General features: G+C 45.5%; 1 protein-coding gene across 1 annotated transcript; it reads left to right on the forward strand.

The window, feature by feature from the left end:
• Nucleotides 1-444: 444 nt before the first annotated feature.
• On the forward strand, nucleotides 445-14,459 carry ACAD9 (acyl-CoA dehydrogenase family member 9). The gene is made up of 17 exons (XM_071418850.1): nucleotides 445-749; nucleotides 2,287-2,380; nucleotides 3,705-3,806; nucleotides 3,978-4,084; nucleotides 4,804-4,904; nucleotides 5,576-5,654; nucleotides 6,568-6,742; nucleotides 7,328-7,401; nucleotides 8,627-8,702; nucleotides 9,377-9,447; nucleotides 9,778-9,897; nucleotides 10,536-10,664; nucleotides 11,423-11,502; nucleotides 12,028-12,154; nucleotides 12,857-12,934; nucleotides 13,439-13,567; nucleotides 14,298-14,459. Exons 1-17 carry the CDS (start codon nucleotides 591-593, stop codon nucleotides 14,442-14,444), a joined length of 1,848 nt encoding a protein of 615 aa, XP_071274951.1. The 5' UTR covers nucleotides 445-590; the 3' UTR covers nucleotides 14,445-14,459.
• The last annotated feature ends 197 nt before the right edge of the window (nucleotides 14,460-14,656 follow it).

The raw sequence follows: 14,656 nt of genomic DNA on the forward strand, positions 1-14,656 counted from the left end.
CTCAGGGGAGGGCTGGAGCTGCCCGCACCATCCTGCTCCGGCTCCTGACACACACAGCAGGGGGAGTTATGCTCGCATTTAGGAGATTTTTGGGGCGATTTCCACGCGCTCGGTTTGCAGCGCAGCGTGTCCCGCAGCTCCAGGCGGGCATGCAGCGATCCCTGCCTGTGGTGCTGCTCCCCGCCTGGCCTGCGCCGCTGCTTTCGCCTCAGGAAGGCGACTCAAAGGTCCCTGGCTGCACCAAGAGCTGTTTCCCGGCGGCATCGTGCGGCTCAGGCAGGAGCTGCCGGACAGGGGAGGAGAGGGCACCGGGGCCCGACCCGGGCCCGGGGCCGGGCGGGAGAAGCCATGAGCGGCGTTGCTGCCGAGCCCGGGGGCGCTGCGAGCGAGGCGCCGCCCCGTGGGGCCTTGGGGCTGCGGGGCCGGGTCAGACGAGCCCTCATTGGGTGTGTCCCGTCCCCGCTGTCGCTGCGAGCGAAGCGCCGCCCGCTGGGGCGCTGGGGCGCTGGGGCGGTGGGGCCGTGTCCCGCCCCGGGGCGGGCCGGGCTCTCGGCGGTGCCGTCACGGAGCACGGAGCGCCGAGCGCGGCCATGAGCGCGGTGCTGCTGCTGCTGCGGGCCCTGCGCGCCGCCCGGCCCCGGCCCCAGCCCCAGCCCCGGCCCCGGGCCGGCCCCTCAGCCCGCGGCCTGCGCACGGCCGCGCCCCGCCGCGCCTTCGCCAAGGAGCTGTTCCTCGGCACCCTGCGCAAGGTGGGTCCGCGGGCGTGCGGGTGGCGATGGGGGCGGGCCGGGGCCGGCCGTGCCCGGGGGTCGCTGCCCTTTCTCCGGCGGGCGGCGGGGCTGGCACAGACCGAGGGCATCGCCCGCCTGGGCTCGTCCGCAGCACCGCCAGGGCCTTTTCCTGCTGCTCATCCCAGCCCGGGGCTGCGGGCCTTGGTGTGCGCCCACGGCAGGGCCCGGCCCCGGCCTGGCTGTCCCGCAGCCCGTGGGTCCCTGCAGAGCTCCCTGCCCTGGCACGGAGGGACGGGAGGCGTCTCCGTGTGTGCCGGTGCCCCTCAGCTGGAGCCGGGTTAACTGAAGGGACCCTTTGCACACAAAACCCGCGATGGAGCTCAGAGTGACCCAAACAACCATGACGCCAAGCGCGGGGCTCAGCCGCAGCCCCCTGTGCCTGCCAGCCCCGCAGGCCCTGCAAACACGCGTGGCACTGTGCACCCTCTCTGGGCACACCGCTAAACCTGGACCGCTTCATCCTCTGGTTGTACTTGAAGGATCGAGGCTTCACATAAATCTCTGCCTACAGGTTTGATAGGAAAGATTGAAGTTCTTGTGGTGCCTTTAACTGGACAAAGAAGTTTAAGTCTAGGGCAGAGCGCTGTATTAAGCAGAGTTTGTTACTGCAAGGCTTAGAGTGTGCATTTATCAGAGATTGAAGGGTGAAGTAAATGAAAAGAAGGAATAATTCAAATACACTGAAATGAGTTGGGCAGCAAAGTCTCCTGCAACAGAGCTTGTCAGATAAGGTGTTACAGCAGGCAGCACTCAGGCTCCACTGTGTTAAACCCCTCTTCAGATATGTCTGGGGTGGTTTTTCTCTCAAATTTCAATACAACAGCTTTCTGAAAACCTCTAGCCCCAGGTCCTGAATTTTTGACGCTGATATTGCTCAGTGTACCATGAATAGATTTCTGTGGACAGAGATAAATTCTTTTGTTTGAAAGGGGAAAGGCAGTAAAAATCAGAAGTGTGCTTCTCACATAGCCTCCCACTCCTTGCCTGGATTTTTTTACCAATTCAAACCTGTCAGGCCATGCTGCTCCCAGTTCATGGCCAGAACACCCTGGGATGATAAGGAGTGATGGGACTCACTCACCTTTGTCCTTGAGGCATTACAGGTGAAAAGTGACGGGTGTTTGCAAGGGACAGTGTTCACAGGCTGAGCTTTGTAAACATTAAACTCATTTTTTATCAATCCCAACTCATTTTTTATCAATCCCTAAATAGCGTTAAAGCTTGTGGGCGATGAAGGATTTTTGGGTCTTTGTAGTTCTTAAAAGATCTCTCAATTTCTCCCTCATGTTTCTGTTGTTCACGTAACACCCTCTGGTCTGGTTTTGGTGTGTAATAAAGTTGGGTCCTGGGGAGTTCTGTTTCTGTTTCAGAGCATTTTCCACAATTCTTAATTTGCACAGTGTTTTACAGTCTTTGCAAGGCATATTTCCCATTATTTTTATTTCAACTGCATGGTTCTTGTATTAAAAGTTATTAAATAATTCTCCCATTTTAGGAAGAAGTTTTTCCTTACCCAGAAATTAGCAATGAAGAACTGGCAGAAATCAACCAGTTTGTGGGACCTGTTGAAAAGTTCTTCAATGAGGAAGGTATATTATTGTGTTTTTATCCATGCAAGTTATTTAGTGATTACAAAATGATTTAACTATAGCACTTAAAGAAGATTATTATACTTAAAGCATTTAATTTAGTTTATTCATTTATTGCTGCTCACATGGTGATGCTGATTCTGTAGCATGTCCATTTATGGCTTTTTTGGGGAGTATTTGGGTGCTGATCAGAAGAATTAAGTCTTCAAAACAGGAAAAAAACCAAGGATGTAAAATAATTCTGGGATAAAGATAGGATTTGAAATTGTTTTTAGCTCAGCTGAATTGTGCTTCTAACCACTTCATATATTGTGATTTTTTTTCCTAGTTCTGGTTCCTAGAACTTTTTAACTGTCCTACTCTGCTAAAGCTGACTGTGGCAGGATGCAGCAGAGATACTCAAAAATGCTGGCTCATTGAGGAGTTATGAAAAATCAAAAGCAGTTCTGGTTTTTTCAGCATTAGAGTAATAACTCTGTTTGGGAAAGGCCTTATTACCCATCTGCATTCCAGAGAGCATTGCAGGGTGTTCCTTCCATTAGTGCTGCCATGGATAAACCAGTTCCAGAGCAATTGCAGAATATTGGTTTGCACAGACAGCAATTTCTGGGGCAGTTAAACAGCATTGTCTCAGACTTCCCATTGACAGAGGTTTTCCAAACACTGCAGGAGATTGGAGAAGCCAGTGATTGTCACATGTCACAATTTGTGAGATCCAGGTGATTTTAAGTGTAAAATTGTAGTGTTGCTCACTGACAGTAAATAAAGAATTTATTCAAATTACATTTTTTAATTCTTTGCCTCTGTGGGGGAACATGATTTATGGAGTCAACAGCCTGATGTTTAGGGGAGGAATAAAAGGGTCAAATTATAGAGTCTGGAGAAAATAGGATTCCTGTTTGTTTTCACTGCCCTGGTACAGAACAGCTCTCTTAATCCCCCAAGAATCTAAAAACTCCTAAGAGCAAGGTTTTCTAATTACCTCATTTATGTTGTTTTTTTTTCTTGTATTCACTACCTAGACTTGGTTCAGATAGAAAATCCTGGAAATGCTTTGCTTATTACAGTTTTGGAATCTGCTGGCATGCAGAACCAGTAGAAATGTTTGAGAAAATGAAATAAATGCTGGATTTTTCCCACTTCCAAGTCTTTTTCCTGAATGTTCTGAGGACAAACAGGAGAGTCAGGCTGAAGCTAGAAAGAAGAAATTCTTGGGAAGCTGGGGATGAGAAGTCTCATGAGTGACCTTGGCCCTGCTGGGGGAATCCTGCAGCCTCCCACACTGAGAAACACAGTGTTAAATGAGAAAAATTCTGTATTTTAGTGGACTCGAAGAAAATCGATCAAGATGCAAAAATCCCACCTGAAACCTTACAAGGACTGAAGGACCTGGGTCTCTTTGGCATGCAGATTCCAGAGGAATATGGTGAGTAAATGCCACAGAAGAACACCCAGAGCCTTTAGGAGTGCATTTTGTGCCGCTTTTGTAGCTCTCCAGTTAAAGCTGCTGCATTCCTGTATTTCTGTATTTGAAATGGATTTCTTGGGGAGAGTGGCACAAAAAATGTACTAAAATAATACCTGGTGCCTGTTCCAGGTGGTCTGGGCCTCTCAAACACCATGTATGCACGTCTGGGAGAAATCACCTCCCTGGATGGCTCCATTGCTGTGACCCTGGCAGCTCATCAGGCCATTGGGCTGAAGGTAATGCTGCTGCTCTGGGGCCAGGATTCTGCATGGAAAAGGTGAAGTGAAAAATGTGGGGCTTGGAGGGAGCAAATCAGAATTACTGAGGAAGCATAAATCAGGTTGTTGGTGTCCCCAGCAGCCTCTGCCACTGGTTCAGTGTGAGACAGAAAGGCTGGATAGGAAGCAGATAAGAAAGTTACTATTAGGATAATTATTCTTAGGAAAACTACTTTATATGAGTCAAAGTTGTTGGGTTTTTTTCTATTGACCAAACTTGTTTAAAGTAGCTAGAATAAATAGAGTTGAGTTAAGAGTATCAGGGAGGCTCAGGTGATGAGGAAGGAAAGAATTCAGAAGAGAGCAACTTTGGTTGGCTGGGGCTATGTGTTGAGGGGCCTAGAGGAGATAATTCATCTGAGAGCAAGTGTGTCAATTTTGAACTTGAATACAGCCATAGGTTTTTGCCTTTTAATGGTGGGTGGATGGCAGAAAGAAGCTTGAAACCACACTCAGTGTGTTATAGCAAGAGAAAATTCCTCGTGGAATTGAGCACAGAATGCTAATGAAAAAATATTTTATCGACTGAAAAATAATACAGTCTGATGTTTATTAAACTGTCTCTTGCTGTGCCATAATACTTGCAGGTGAAGCTTTCTGAACATGCTGGAGCTTCTCAGCTCCCTCTCTTTTCCCACAGGCTGGTGCTGCAAAGTTTCCTGTGCTTGTTTCTGCAGGGGATCCTCATAGCTGGCACCGAGGAGCAGAAGGCCAAGTACCTGCCCCGCCTGGCCTCGGGGGAGCACATTGCTGCCTTCTGCCTCACCGAGCCTGGCAGGTGCTGCTGCCCACAGTGCCTCCCTGCCTTAGCTGCATTGCTGCTGACCTTGAATCTTCATTAGTTGGGACCCATGCCTTCAGTGTATACATCTGGGGTTTAGTTTTAGTTTTTAAAGAAACATTCCAATTACTCTTTCCCCAGTGTGCTGGTTTTGGCAGTGTCCATGAAATCCCTGACTCTTTTTGTTCCCATCCCAGGAATTCATGTACTTAATTTCTTCCATGAATTGAAAGGATGCTTTGTGCTACGTCAGAAATAATGTGCTGTGACTGTTCTAGGATGCTTTCAGTTCTTATTCAAAATATAAAAGCCTGTTTTGAAGGAGCTACCAAAACCAAAAGGAAGAATTTTTGGTGTCATTTAAATGAGAGGCTCATTGTGTGTTCACATAGCTCAAAGTGTAGCTCCAAAATGTTGCTGTTGTGGCATTCTGCACATTCTGGTCAGGTCATAACCCTGATAACATGGTAATGAGAAGAAAGGTCCCCTCAGGTAACTTTTAGAGCTGTTCAATCTAGTGAGCTTCTGTGTTAGTTAAAAGCTAAAATTGATATACTGCTATTTAAGACCACCTCCTTTTCACAGAATGGGAAGAGGGGGAATATGCAGTTTTGGTTTTTTAAAGCATGTTTACTTCTTTGAACATTAATAACTTGTTTGTTTCCTAGTGGGAGTGATGCTGCATCCATTCAGACAAGAGCAACCCTGAGTGAAGATGGGAAACACTTCCTGTTAAATGGCTCCAAGGTACCCACTCACAGACTGGGAACAGGAAAGGGGATTGTTCCAAGTGTAGGAAGTGTCCTTGTCTTTTGCATCAGTATGGAATTGGGAGGTTTCCAAGCTAGAGGAGAATGACCCTGTCAAAAAGATAACCCTTGTTGGTTTAGGCACAAAAGGAACAGAAAATTATTGCTAGAGAATTAAACTCCTGCATTAAACTCCTGGTAAGAAAAATAGAAAACTACCCCAGGTTCCTTCTCTATTGCCCACTTGTGTGCTCAGCTTCAGGGAGGCTTGGTTAGTTGGTAAATCAGCCCCCTCCATGACAGCTTAGGTAAAAGGAAACCAAACCTATATTTGGCATCTCCTCATTCTTCAGGCTAGATTTTAAAAGAAAACTTGATATTTAATTAGAAATAGGGCTGCTTGGAACTTTTCTGTTAAAAGAAACAGTGACAAAAGCCAGTTTTGAAGAAATCAGAGATGTCCTGGGTTCAGCAGTATCGGATGCATTGCAGACTTGATCTGTAGCTGTTGATCCATTTGTGGTGTGAAGAGAACCCACCCTGGGGGAGAGGCTGATCAGAGAATTTCTCATCAGAGTTGACTTTTGGGCACAGGGTTTGTGCAGTCTGCATTGCCCCTGTATCTCTCACGTGCCATCAGCAGCAGGAGGTACCAGCTTCTGTGGAAATGCACAGTGGATTTTAATTTAATGCATATTGATACTACATTCTGGTTTTAAAGTTGCTCTAAACTTAGCATGTGTGGTCAGCTCTCCTCAGAAATGTGCTCACCCTCATTGGAACTGAAGGGAAGGAGAAGCAATTTTTTCAGCACTCTGTTCTTTGCTCAGCCTGTTTCAAAACCCTGGAGAGCTGTGCTCACAAAATCAGCACAGTTACATTTCTTACACATCTTCCCTCTCTGAAAACAGGTCTGGATCTCCAATGGTGGCCTGGCCAGTATTTTCACAGTGTTTGCCAGGACAGAGGTTGTGGACAAGGACGGGCAGGTGAAGGATAAAATCACTGCTTTCATTGTGGAGCGGGACTTCGGCGGCGTCACCCACGGCAAGCCCGAGGATAAACTGGGCATTCGAGGCTCCAACAGTAAGAACCACCTACAATTCTTAGCAGAAATTGTTTTAATAGTTTAAGGTTTTATTTTGGTTGGCTCATCTGAATTCAGAGGCAGATCAATACCTATTCCATGTTACAGTTAAGTTCATGTTTCTTTAGCTGGCTTTTCCTAGGAGTCCTTCCTTACGCAGGGTCTGAAATAAGAAATCCATTTTGAGGAGTTAGTTCACTGTGCAGTGAAAGAAATCACTCAGGAGATTCAGTGACAATAGATTTTATCTAGAAGTCCACTTTCTTCAGCTCTTCTAAGCTTTGTAATGATTGCATCTTTTCACCATCTTGGTGACTGTTCAGTCAGTTCCTTAGAACTAAAAATAAAGACCAAACTGTAGTTCTCTGTTTACACAGTGTATATTCATAACATTTTTAATATTCAATAATTTATGTCAACTACAGCCTTTTCCCACATTCTCACTTCTTTGGCAAAGCATGTATAATTCTGTCATAAACAATCCATTAGGAAGACTTCATTTCTTGCTACAAATAGTGACTTAAGTTCCTGAATATCTTTTAAATATTTCCGTGTCATATTTGTCATTTGATTCTGTGTTTCAGCCTGTGAAGTGCATTTTGAAAACACCAAAGTGCCTATAGAGAATGTAATTGGAGAAGTTGGAGGGGGATTTAAGGTAAGCAGTGGAGAATAGCGACTGGTGATTTGTAGAAGCCTGAAGGAGGCTGTTTGCCCCTGTGCTGAAGTTTCCTCCTGGGTGGTGTGAGCACTGCCACACTGCAGGGTACAGGAGGACAGATTCCCCCACTGATCTGTGAATTGGTGTCACTGGACAGTGCACAGTGTGCCATCACCTCAGATTTCTGTGGTTTTTCTCTTCTTATTGGGCTTTTGGTTGTTTTTGGTGGCATCCCCTCAGAAAAGGGAGTGACTTCAGCTGCCCTTCTGCCCTGAGTGGGGGACACGTCCTGTGCTGGTTCCACAGCAGCATGAGGGAAGGGGACAGAGCAGTGAGTGCCACAGGGAGTGCTGGAGGCATGCCCAGCCCCAAGGTGCCCTGGCTGGCAGCTGCTTCTCCAGGGCTGCACTGTGGCACACGGAAATGCTGGCAGGACCCCAGGAGAGAAAACCACAGGTGGCCTTGCTGTGTAACCTTTCTCTGAGAGTGTGACCTGGGGATTTGCAAAACTGCTCTTACTCCTTCTCCATTTCCTGCTCCTGCTGTAGCAGGCAAGTCCAGGCCTAAATGCTAAATGAAATAATTTCCCTTAATGTAGGAGAGATTAAAAGAAGATTGTTATGGTGTCTTCCTGACAAGTTACAAATGTAGGACAGTGACTTCTTTCCTAACAGGCTTTGACCTGAGTCACCCATGTTGAGAAACAACATTACAGACACCAGGCTCCAAAATCTATTTTTGTACTTTACTGGTCTGTATTTCATTTCTACACCTCCATTCTTGTCCCTTCTGTGATGTGTTGCTGAAAGGCATCTGAGGCAGAGAGCAGCCATGACAGGTCAGCTGCAGGGAGAAATATTGTGGTTTTCTTCTTCATGTGATAAACTGGAACAGTGCTGTCCAGCTGGAATGTTGTTTACCAGCTGCAGATAAATGCATTTTTATCTACATTTTGCCTTCATATAATTAGAATAGAGATTATTTCCAAGTCACTGGATCATCTACTTCAGATATAAAATTGGATATAATGGGTGGCAGGAAAAGCCCGGTTTTGAAGCATTTTCCTTGGGATGCTGGGAGCTGTGGTGGCTGATGTGAGGGCACTTCCAGGACTGGCAGTGTGTCCCAGTGAGGAGTGAAATCCAGGGAACACTGAAGCAGGAAGCAGTGACCAGCATGGCCTTAGGAGAATGTGGCCTGAACCCCATCTGTTTCTTCCCAGGTTGCCATGAATATCCTCAACAGTGGAAGATTTAGCATGGGCAGTGCATCTGCTGGAATGATTAAGAAGTTGATAGGTGGGTGAATTGGGTGCTCTGCATGGCTGGGTGCCAGCAGAAACTGCTCTGCTTGAGGCAGATCATGCAGGACATTCAGAGTGGGAACAGGAGTCTTGACCTTGTCATAACACGCTTTGAAATCTTTAAAACACTCAAATATGGTTTTGAAAAATAGTTGTTAAAAGGCTGCTTGTAGAGGTTTTGCAATAAAGGTCTTTTTCCTTTTTGTACAGTGTAGGTTCAGTTCACAGAGTGGGTGCCTCTGTTGGACTTCCCTGAGGTAAAATATTCTTCCCAAGAAAAAAACCTCTGTACTATTTGCTTTTAGAAGGTGTAATCTCCCCTGGAACCTCCCACCTGAATAACTGGCTCAAAGCTGCACACAGTAAAACTGCTTTCTGCCAATAATTAGCCAAAACAGTAACAGAAGTCTCTCTAATCAATTAGCACCAAAACTGATTGCTTCCCTAAGAGTACAAGTTCACATTTCTGGTTCAAAAGCCTTTGACAGGCTGGTCCCAGACTTGATCAACACCATCAGTGTCAGGGTGATTTTCACAAAGTGCTGCTTCTGGAATAGCCAGGGGGCTCCTGGGCATAGACTGGAGTGTCACCATCCAGGGAAGGACACCAGCAGCTGGAATGGTCTGTCACAGCCCCTCTGAGATTGATTTGTTCTTCTTTCTTTAAAGAGCTGACATCAGAGTATGCTTGCACCAGGAAACAATTCAATAAGAAACTCAGCCAGTTTGGATTAATTCAGGTAACAAAATATGAAACACCTAAATCTCTGTGCTAAGTGCCAGGACATAGATTGCATTGGGGGTATTTTGGCTCTACTGGTTTAAAGGATTTGCTAGAAATTTGTCTGAACCTGGTGCTGACTTCTGTACGCTGATCTTTTAAATGTCCAGAATGAGAAATGTATAAAAGTATTTTTTATTTATTGTTGTTTTAAAGTGGTGCTTTTTATTGATTGATTAATTTGATGATATAAAACGTATAAAAACTGCAGGTTTTTTGAAGTTTGAAGGTTGATTGTGGACTTTTGCATCTGAATTTCTGTATGATTGCTCCTGTTGCTGTGTGGCAGGAGAAGTTCTGTTTGATGGCTGTGAAAGCCTACGTGATGGAGAGCATGGCTTACCTGACTGCAGGGATGATGGACAGGCCAGGCTTCCCTGACTGCTCCGTGGAGGCTGCCATGGTCAAGGTACCCAGGGCTGGCCAGGGGCTCAGTGTTCAGGCTGCAGAGGGCTGAGAGCTCAGGGCTGCATTTAGACAGATGAGAGAAGCCCTGCAGCCAGGTGAAATGACAGATACTGTTCTGTCTGTATCCCACAAGCTCACACTTGTGCAAAACAAAACCTGCAGGGAGCAGGTTGGGAATGTCACAGCCCCTGAGCTGGGGTCCGAGGAGGCCTCACACAAGCACAGGGACACTCACTTACACTCCAGCTGCCAGCCTGGCCAAGCTGCTGCTGTGCCAGCTTTCCCAGGGAGCTGGTGGCACAACAAACCTTTGGAATATCCAGGCTGTGGCTGCCAGGGTGTCCCTCATGGTCACTGCAGAAAACTCCTGCTCTGGGCTCCATCCAAGCAGCTCAGCTGCTCTGCCCGTGTGGGGCTGCCCCTGTCCCTGGAATGTGCCCTTTTGGAGAGTGCCCTGTGCGTTGCATCACTGAATTTGGCAAACCCCTGAGCTGCAGGGACACAGTTCCAGGACTGGGGAACACACAGAAAACACTGCAGCAGTGTCCTGTGGATACAACCCCAGAGCAGGGCATCCTGTGTTTATTGCTGATTTATTATCTGCTCGCTCACTGCTGGTCAAACCCTGTTCCGTGGCAGGTGTTCAGCTCTGAAGGTGCCTGGGCCTGTGTGAGTGAGGCTCTGCAGATCCTTGGAGGCCTTGGCTACATGAAGGATTATCCCTACGAGCGCTACCTCAGGGACACCAGGATCCTGCTCATCTTTGAGGCGAGTACCAGCATCCCCCTTTCACTGCAAACTGCAGTTCACACCTCCTATGAAGGTGAGCAGAAACCTGAAGGTTTCATTGATCAGGACTTTGTTCCTTCAGCTGCAAAGTCTGGAACAGTAAGACTGCAGGACTAACCTTGTTTTCTTTGGAATATGAATAGTAGTTCCCATAGTAAAATGAGCTGTGATGGCTTTTACAGACTGACCACAGTGTGAGTTACAGCAGTGACCTTTCCTCTTGTGTGCTTCTCACAAGTGAAGCAGGGAAACTCATAAAAGATCAACTTAGACATTTAATTAACTTACTGAGGGGCGTTTACATTAAAAGAAGGGTTGGTTCTGAAGCTTGTTCTCTTTCCAAGCTGGATTGTCAGTGACCCATAGTGAGCACATCAGAGTCATTGCCAGGCTTGATTTTAACTCAGCTCATTTTGAGCAGTTCTACAGCTATTGAAATGTTCCTTCACTGGAACAGTGCACAACATTTTTAATCAAAATGCATTTAGTCTGTTTTCTTTTTCATTGGGGTATATTTGTGTGTTTAATGATGAGGGGCTCAACTTCTGCAATGCCCCATGAAATCAGAATTAAAACTGAGATGAAGCAAAAGGCAGCAGTTAATGCGTGGGGAGAGTCAACATGTGATACTGGAGCAGTGGGAAGGGCACAGGGGCACAACAGACCTGCTTGGAAAACACTCACTGTTGTAAACTCTGGTTACCCACCTGTCTCACTTTCTCTTCTGCTTTTTCCAGGGAACCAATGAAATCCTGAGAATGTACATTGCACTGACAGGGATGCAGCATGCAGGGAAGATCTTAACTGACAAAATTAAGTATGTTCTTATTTATTGTTAATAGTTTTAAATAAACTAAACAGAATCTGGTAACTTTATAGATGAGAGAAGAAACTGCAGGAAAAACCTGCAGGATTTTATATTTATTGTCTGTAAAAGTTCAGTGTTACAGGGGCTCTTTGTCTTTTTAATGGGATGGTTCATAGATTTAGGAGTTGTAGCATTTAATGCATTTTATCTTGGACTTTTACACAAGCTGTAATTATTTCTTTCAAGACAGGAATGAATATTTTGTGTCTGAATGAAGTTGTATTGGCACAACAGCTGCATTGTGCATATTGAGTACTGGTCTCTGGAATTCCTTGTGGGTGTCTTTGAGAGCAGCTGATGACTCTTAAGGCTCCACAGTTGTTCTTCATACGTCACAGTAATGCAATAATGGTTCAGGACTTGGTATTTCATGGACAAGCTGCAGGCATTTTGCTAAAGCATTTGGAATTCCAACTGGTTGTGTCTGAACCTCCTGGAATTTTTTTAACAGCCATTCTTTCCCCAACATTTCAGAGCAATCAAGAAAGGAAACGTGGGAGTGGCGCTGGGGGAGTTCCTGACCAGGTTACAGGACAGCCTGGGCAGGAAGGTGGATCTGGGGCTTGTAGGTGACCATGGGGTGGTGCACCCCAGCCTCCAGGTAAGGGCCTCTCTGCTGAGCTCTCGTGTTTGTTCCCTTTGCTGCTTGCCACAATTTCATCTCCTGTTTTGCAAACCAATATGTGTGCTTAGGGGCAGTGAGATTTTCCAGGGTAAGCAGGTGTTGGCACCATGACAGGGTAGGATGTTACAGTTATTGTCCAGGTATCAAGAGAAGATGAAGGCTGCTCTAAGCCTGTGTTTATACCAAATCCAGGTTTAGATCCATTTAGATAATTTGTATAAATTGAGCCTTCACCCTATTAAAATGTCTGTAATAGCTGCCCTTTGTTGTAAGGCTAGTTACAAAAGAGGAGTTTTTCCTGTTTAATTGAAACAGAGTTCCAGGTAAGAATTTCTGTGAATTACACATACACATACTTGCTTAATCACTTAGGAAAAGGTTTTTATGACCAAAAATGAATGTTCTGCTAATAGCAAAAAGATAAGGTATATTTTTCATGGGGTGTTCTGTTAGTTAGTTTTGTCAGCATGAGCCTATATTGAAAGTTAACAAGAGTAAATTCCAGAAAATTTTAATGGATGTTTGAGAGAAAGAATAGTGCCTGTCTGGCTTTCAGAAGCAACGTGGATAAATGTTAAAAAAGAGAAAAACCAGTGTCCTCTTTAAATAGGGTGGGAGTATGTTGCTTTTCTGTTATAAGACTACTCAAATTGTTCTATTTTGTGTTCTGTTTTACAGGACAATGCCAAGAAACTTGAAGAAAACGTTTATTATTTTGGAACTACAGTCAGGGGCCTGCTAAGTAGGTTTGGCAAGGTAACTATTTATTTTGTCTGTTGTTTTTGTTACTGAATAGTTTATCCTTGGGGCCCCACTGGAGCCTGCAGAGGACTGAGTATGGCAGGACCAGCACTTCCTTCACATGACACATTCTCACTGGGTGTGAGAAAACACACTGACATTCTGTACCTCAGTGTAATGGAAAAGTTACATTGTTAGAACCAAAACCAAAGCACCAGCACCCTCAGGGAATTGGTTTTTTTCTTCTCCTCATATAAGCACAAATCCTGCTGCTGCAGGCGTTTAGCAATGTAGTTTAAGGCACACATCAGTATTACAATTTTACAAGCAGACTGTTAAAAGGGGAAGCTTAGTAAGCCCAAAACTAACTATGAAAATTTCTGACCTAGGCTAGAACCGGTTTATGCAAAATAAAGCTGGACCTAAACACGAAGTATGGACAGTGATATTTGGTTGAAGTTTTGAATTTGGTTGAAGTTCTGACAAACCACAAGCTGATAATGATTTTCCCTCTGGCAGACAATAGTGGAGGAGCAGCTGGTGCTGAAGAGAGTGGCAGATGTGGTGATTAATTTGTATGCAATGACTGCAGCCATCTCCCGGGCCAGCCGCTCCATCAGCATCGGGCTCAGGAACCACGACCACGAGGTGAGTGTCCCTCAGCAGCAGCCATTCCCACTCAGGCTGTGCTCCTGGGAGCAGGCAGGCTGCATCTCTGGGGAATTATAGCAAACTCCCATAAAAGTGCAGCAGAATGTGGCTAAACCTGCCAGAGTGCAGGAGCCTCTCAGGGGCTCTGCCTGTTGAGCTGCACATTCTCACCATGTTTAAAATACTTTTTTAACACATACACAGACATTTAGAACCTCACCACAACTTTGCACTTTCTCTCAAATCTTTTAGCACCATGCAGTTCTTCCCAAGCTCTTTCCATATAATCATTAATAATAACACATAAGCACAACAGTGTTTGGGTAGCACAGTTCAGGACAGGACAGTGCTTATTGAGTAGCTCATGTAAAGTTTCATGGCAACAGTGCTCTTGCAGGACAAGCAAATTTGCTCCAGTTCAGTGTTAAAACAAACCCAACCTGATGAAGGTTTGGCTTTGGCCTTGAGACTTTGCTCTTTGTGTGAGCCCTGTTCTGGATTGATTCTAAATCAGTCTTGGAGCCAGTTTTGGGTGAAGGCTCATCCCAGCCCTGAGCCTTGGCAGTTCTGGCCTCAAAGGGACAGCTGAGGCTGCACTGCACATGACTGGCGTTCAGGGATCCATTATCAAAGGGCTTTGAGAAGCTTAACTTACTGTATTTTTTCTACATGGTTTTCTCTTTGAAATTATTCACTATTTTTTAACTCAGTTTTACTCCTTTTCCAGGTGCTTCTTACAAATATCTTCTGCACAGAAGCGTATTTCAAGAATAATTATGCCATGGCTCAATTAGAAAAATGTAAGTACTATAAAATAATTCTTACACTCTTCTGTCTTTCAGACTGTGATCAAAAGAAGTTGGGTTTGATGTGACCAACAGAAGAGTTTTGCTTTGCTTTCAATTCAAACAAGCAGCAGAGCTGGAACCTGTTGAGAAGAGTCTCTTCACTTCATAACTAAAGCAAACAGCCAGGGTTCTTTATTGAACAATATAAAATCTATATTTTATGTATATACTCCTGACAAGTCACTGATAGAAATGAGGGATTTGGACTCTTTGGGAAGTACTGACCAGCTGCGCATTG

This window comes from Agelaius tricolor, unplaced genomic scaffold (assembly GCF_023055355.1).
Source record: "Agelaius tricolor isolate 1412-34295 unplaced genomic scaffold, bAgeTri1.0.p SCAF_93, whole genome shotgun sequence".
Classification (NCBI taxonomy): Eukaryota; Metazoa; Chordata; class Aves; order Passeriformes; family Icteridae; genus Agelaius; species Agelaius tricolor.

What these genes read in the sequence shown, in the direction of transcription:
- ACAD9 (XM_071418850.1), top strand. Translation starts at nt 591, where the DNA reads ATGAGCGCGGTGCTGCTGCTGCTGCGGGCCCTGCGCGCCGCCCGGCCC. An exon ending in AAAGTTCTTCAATGAGGAAG is followed by an intron (nt 2,381 to 3,704) that starts GTATATTATTGT and finishes TCTGTATTTTAG; the next exon opens with TGGACTCGAAGAAAATCGAT. An exon ending in TCCTGTTAAATGGCTCCAAG is followed by an intron (nt 5,655 to 6,567) that starts GTACCCACTCAC and finishes CTCTGAAAACAG; the next exon opens with GTCTGGATCTCCAATGGTGG.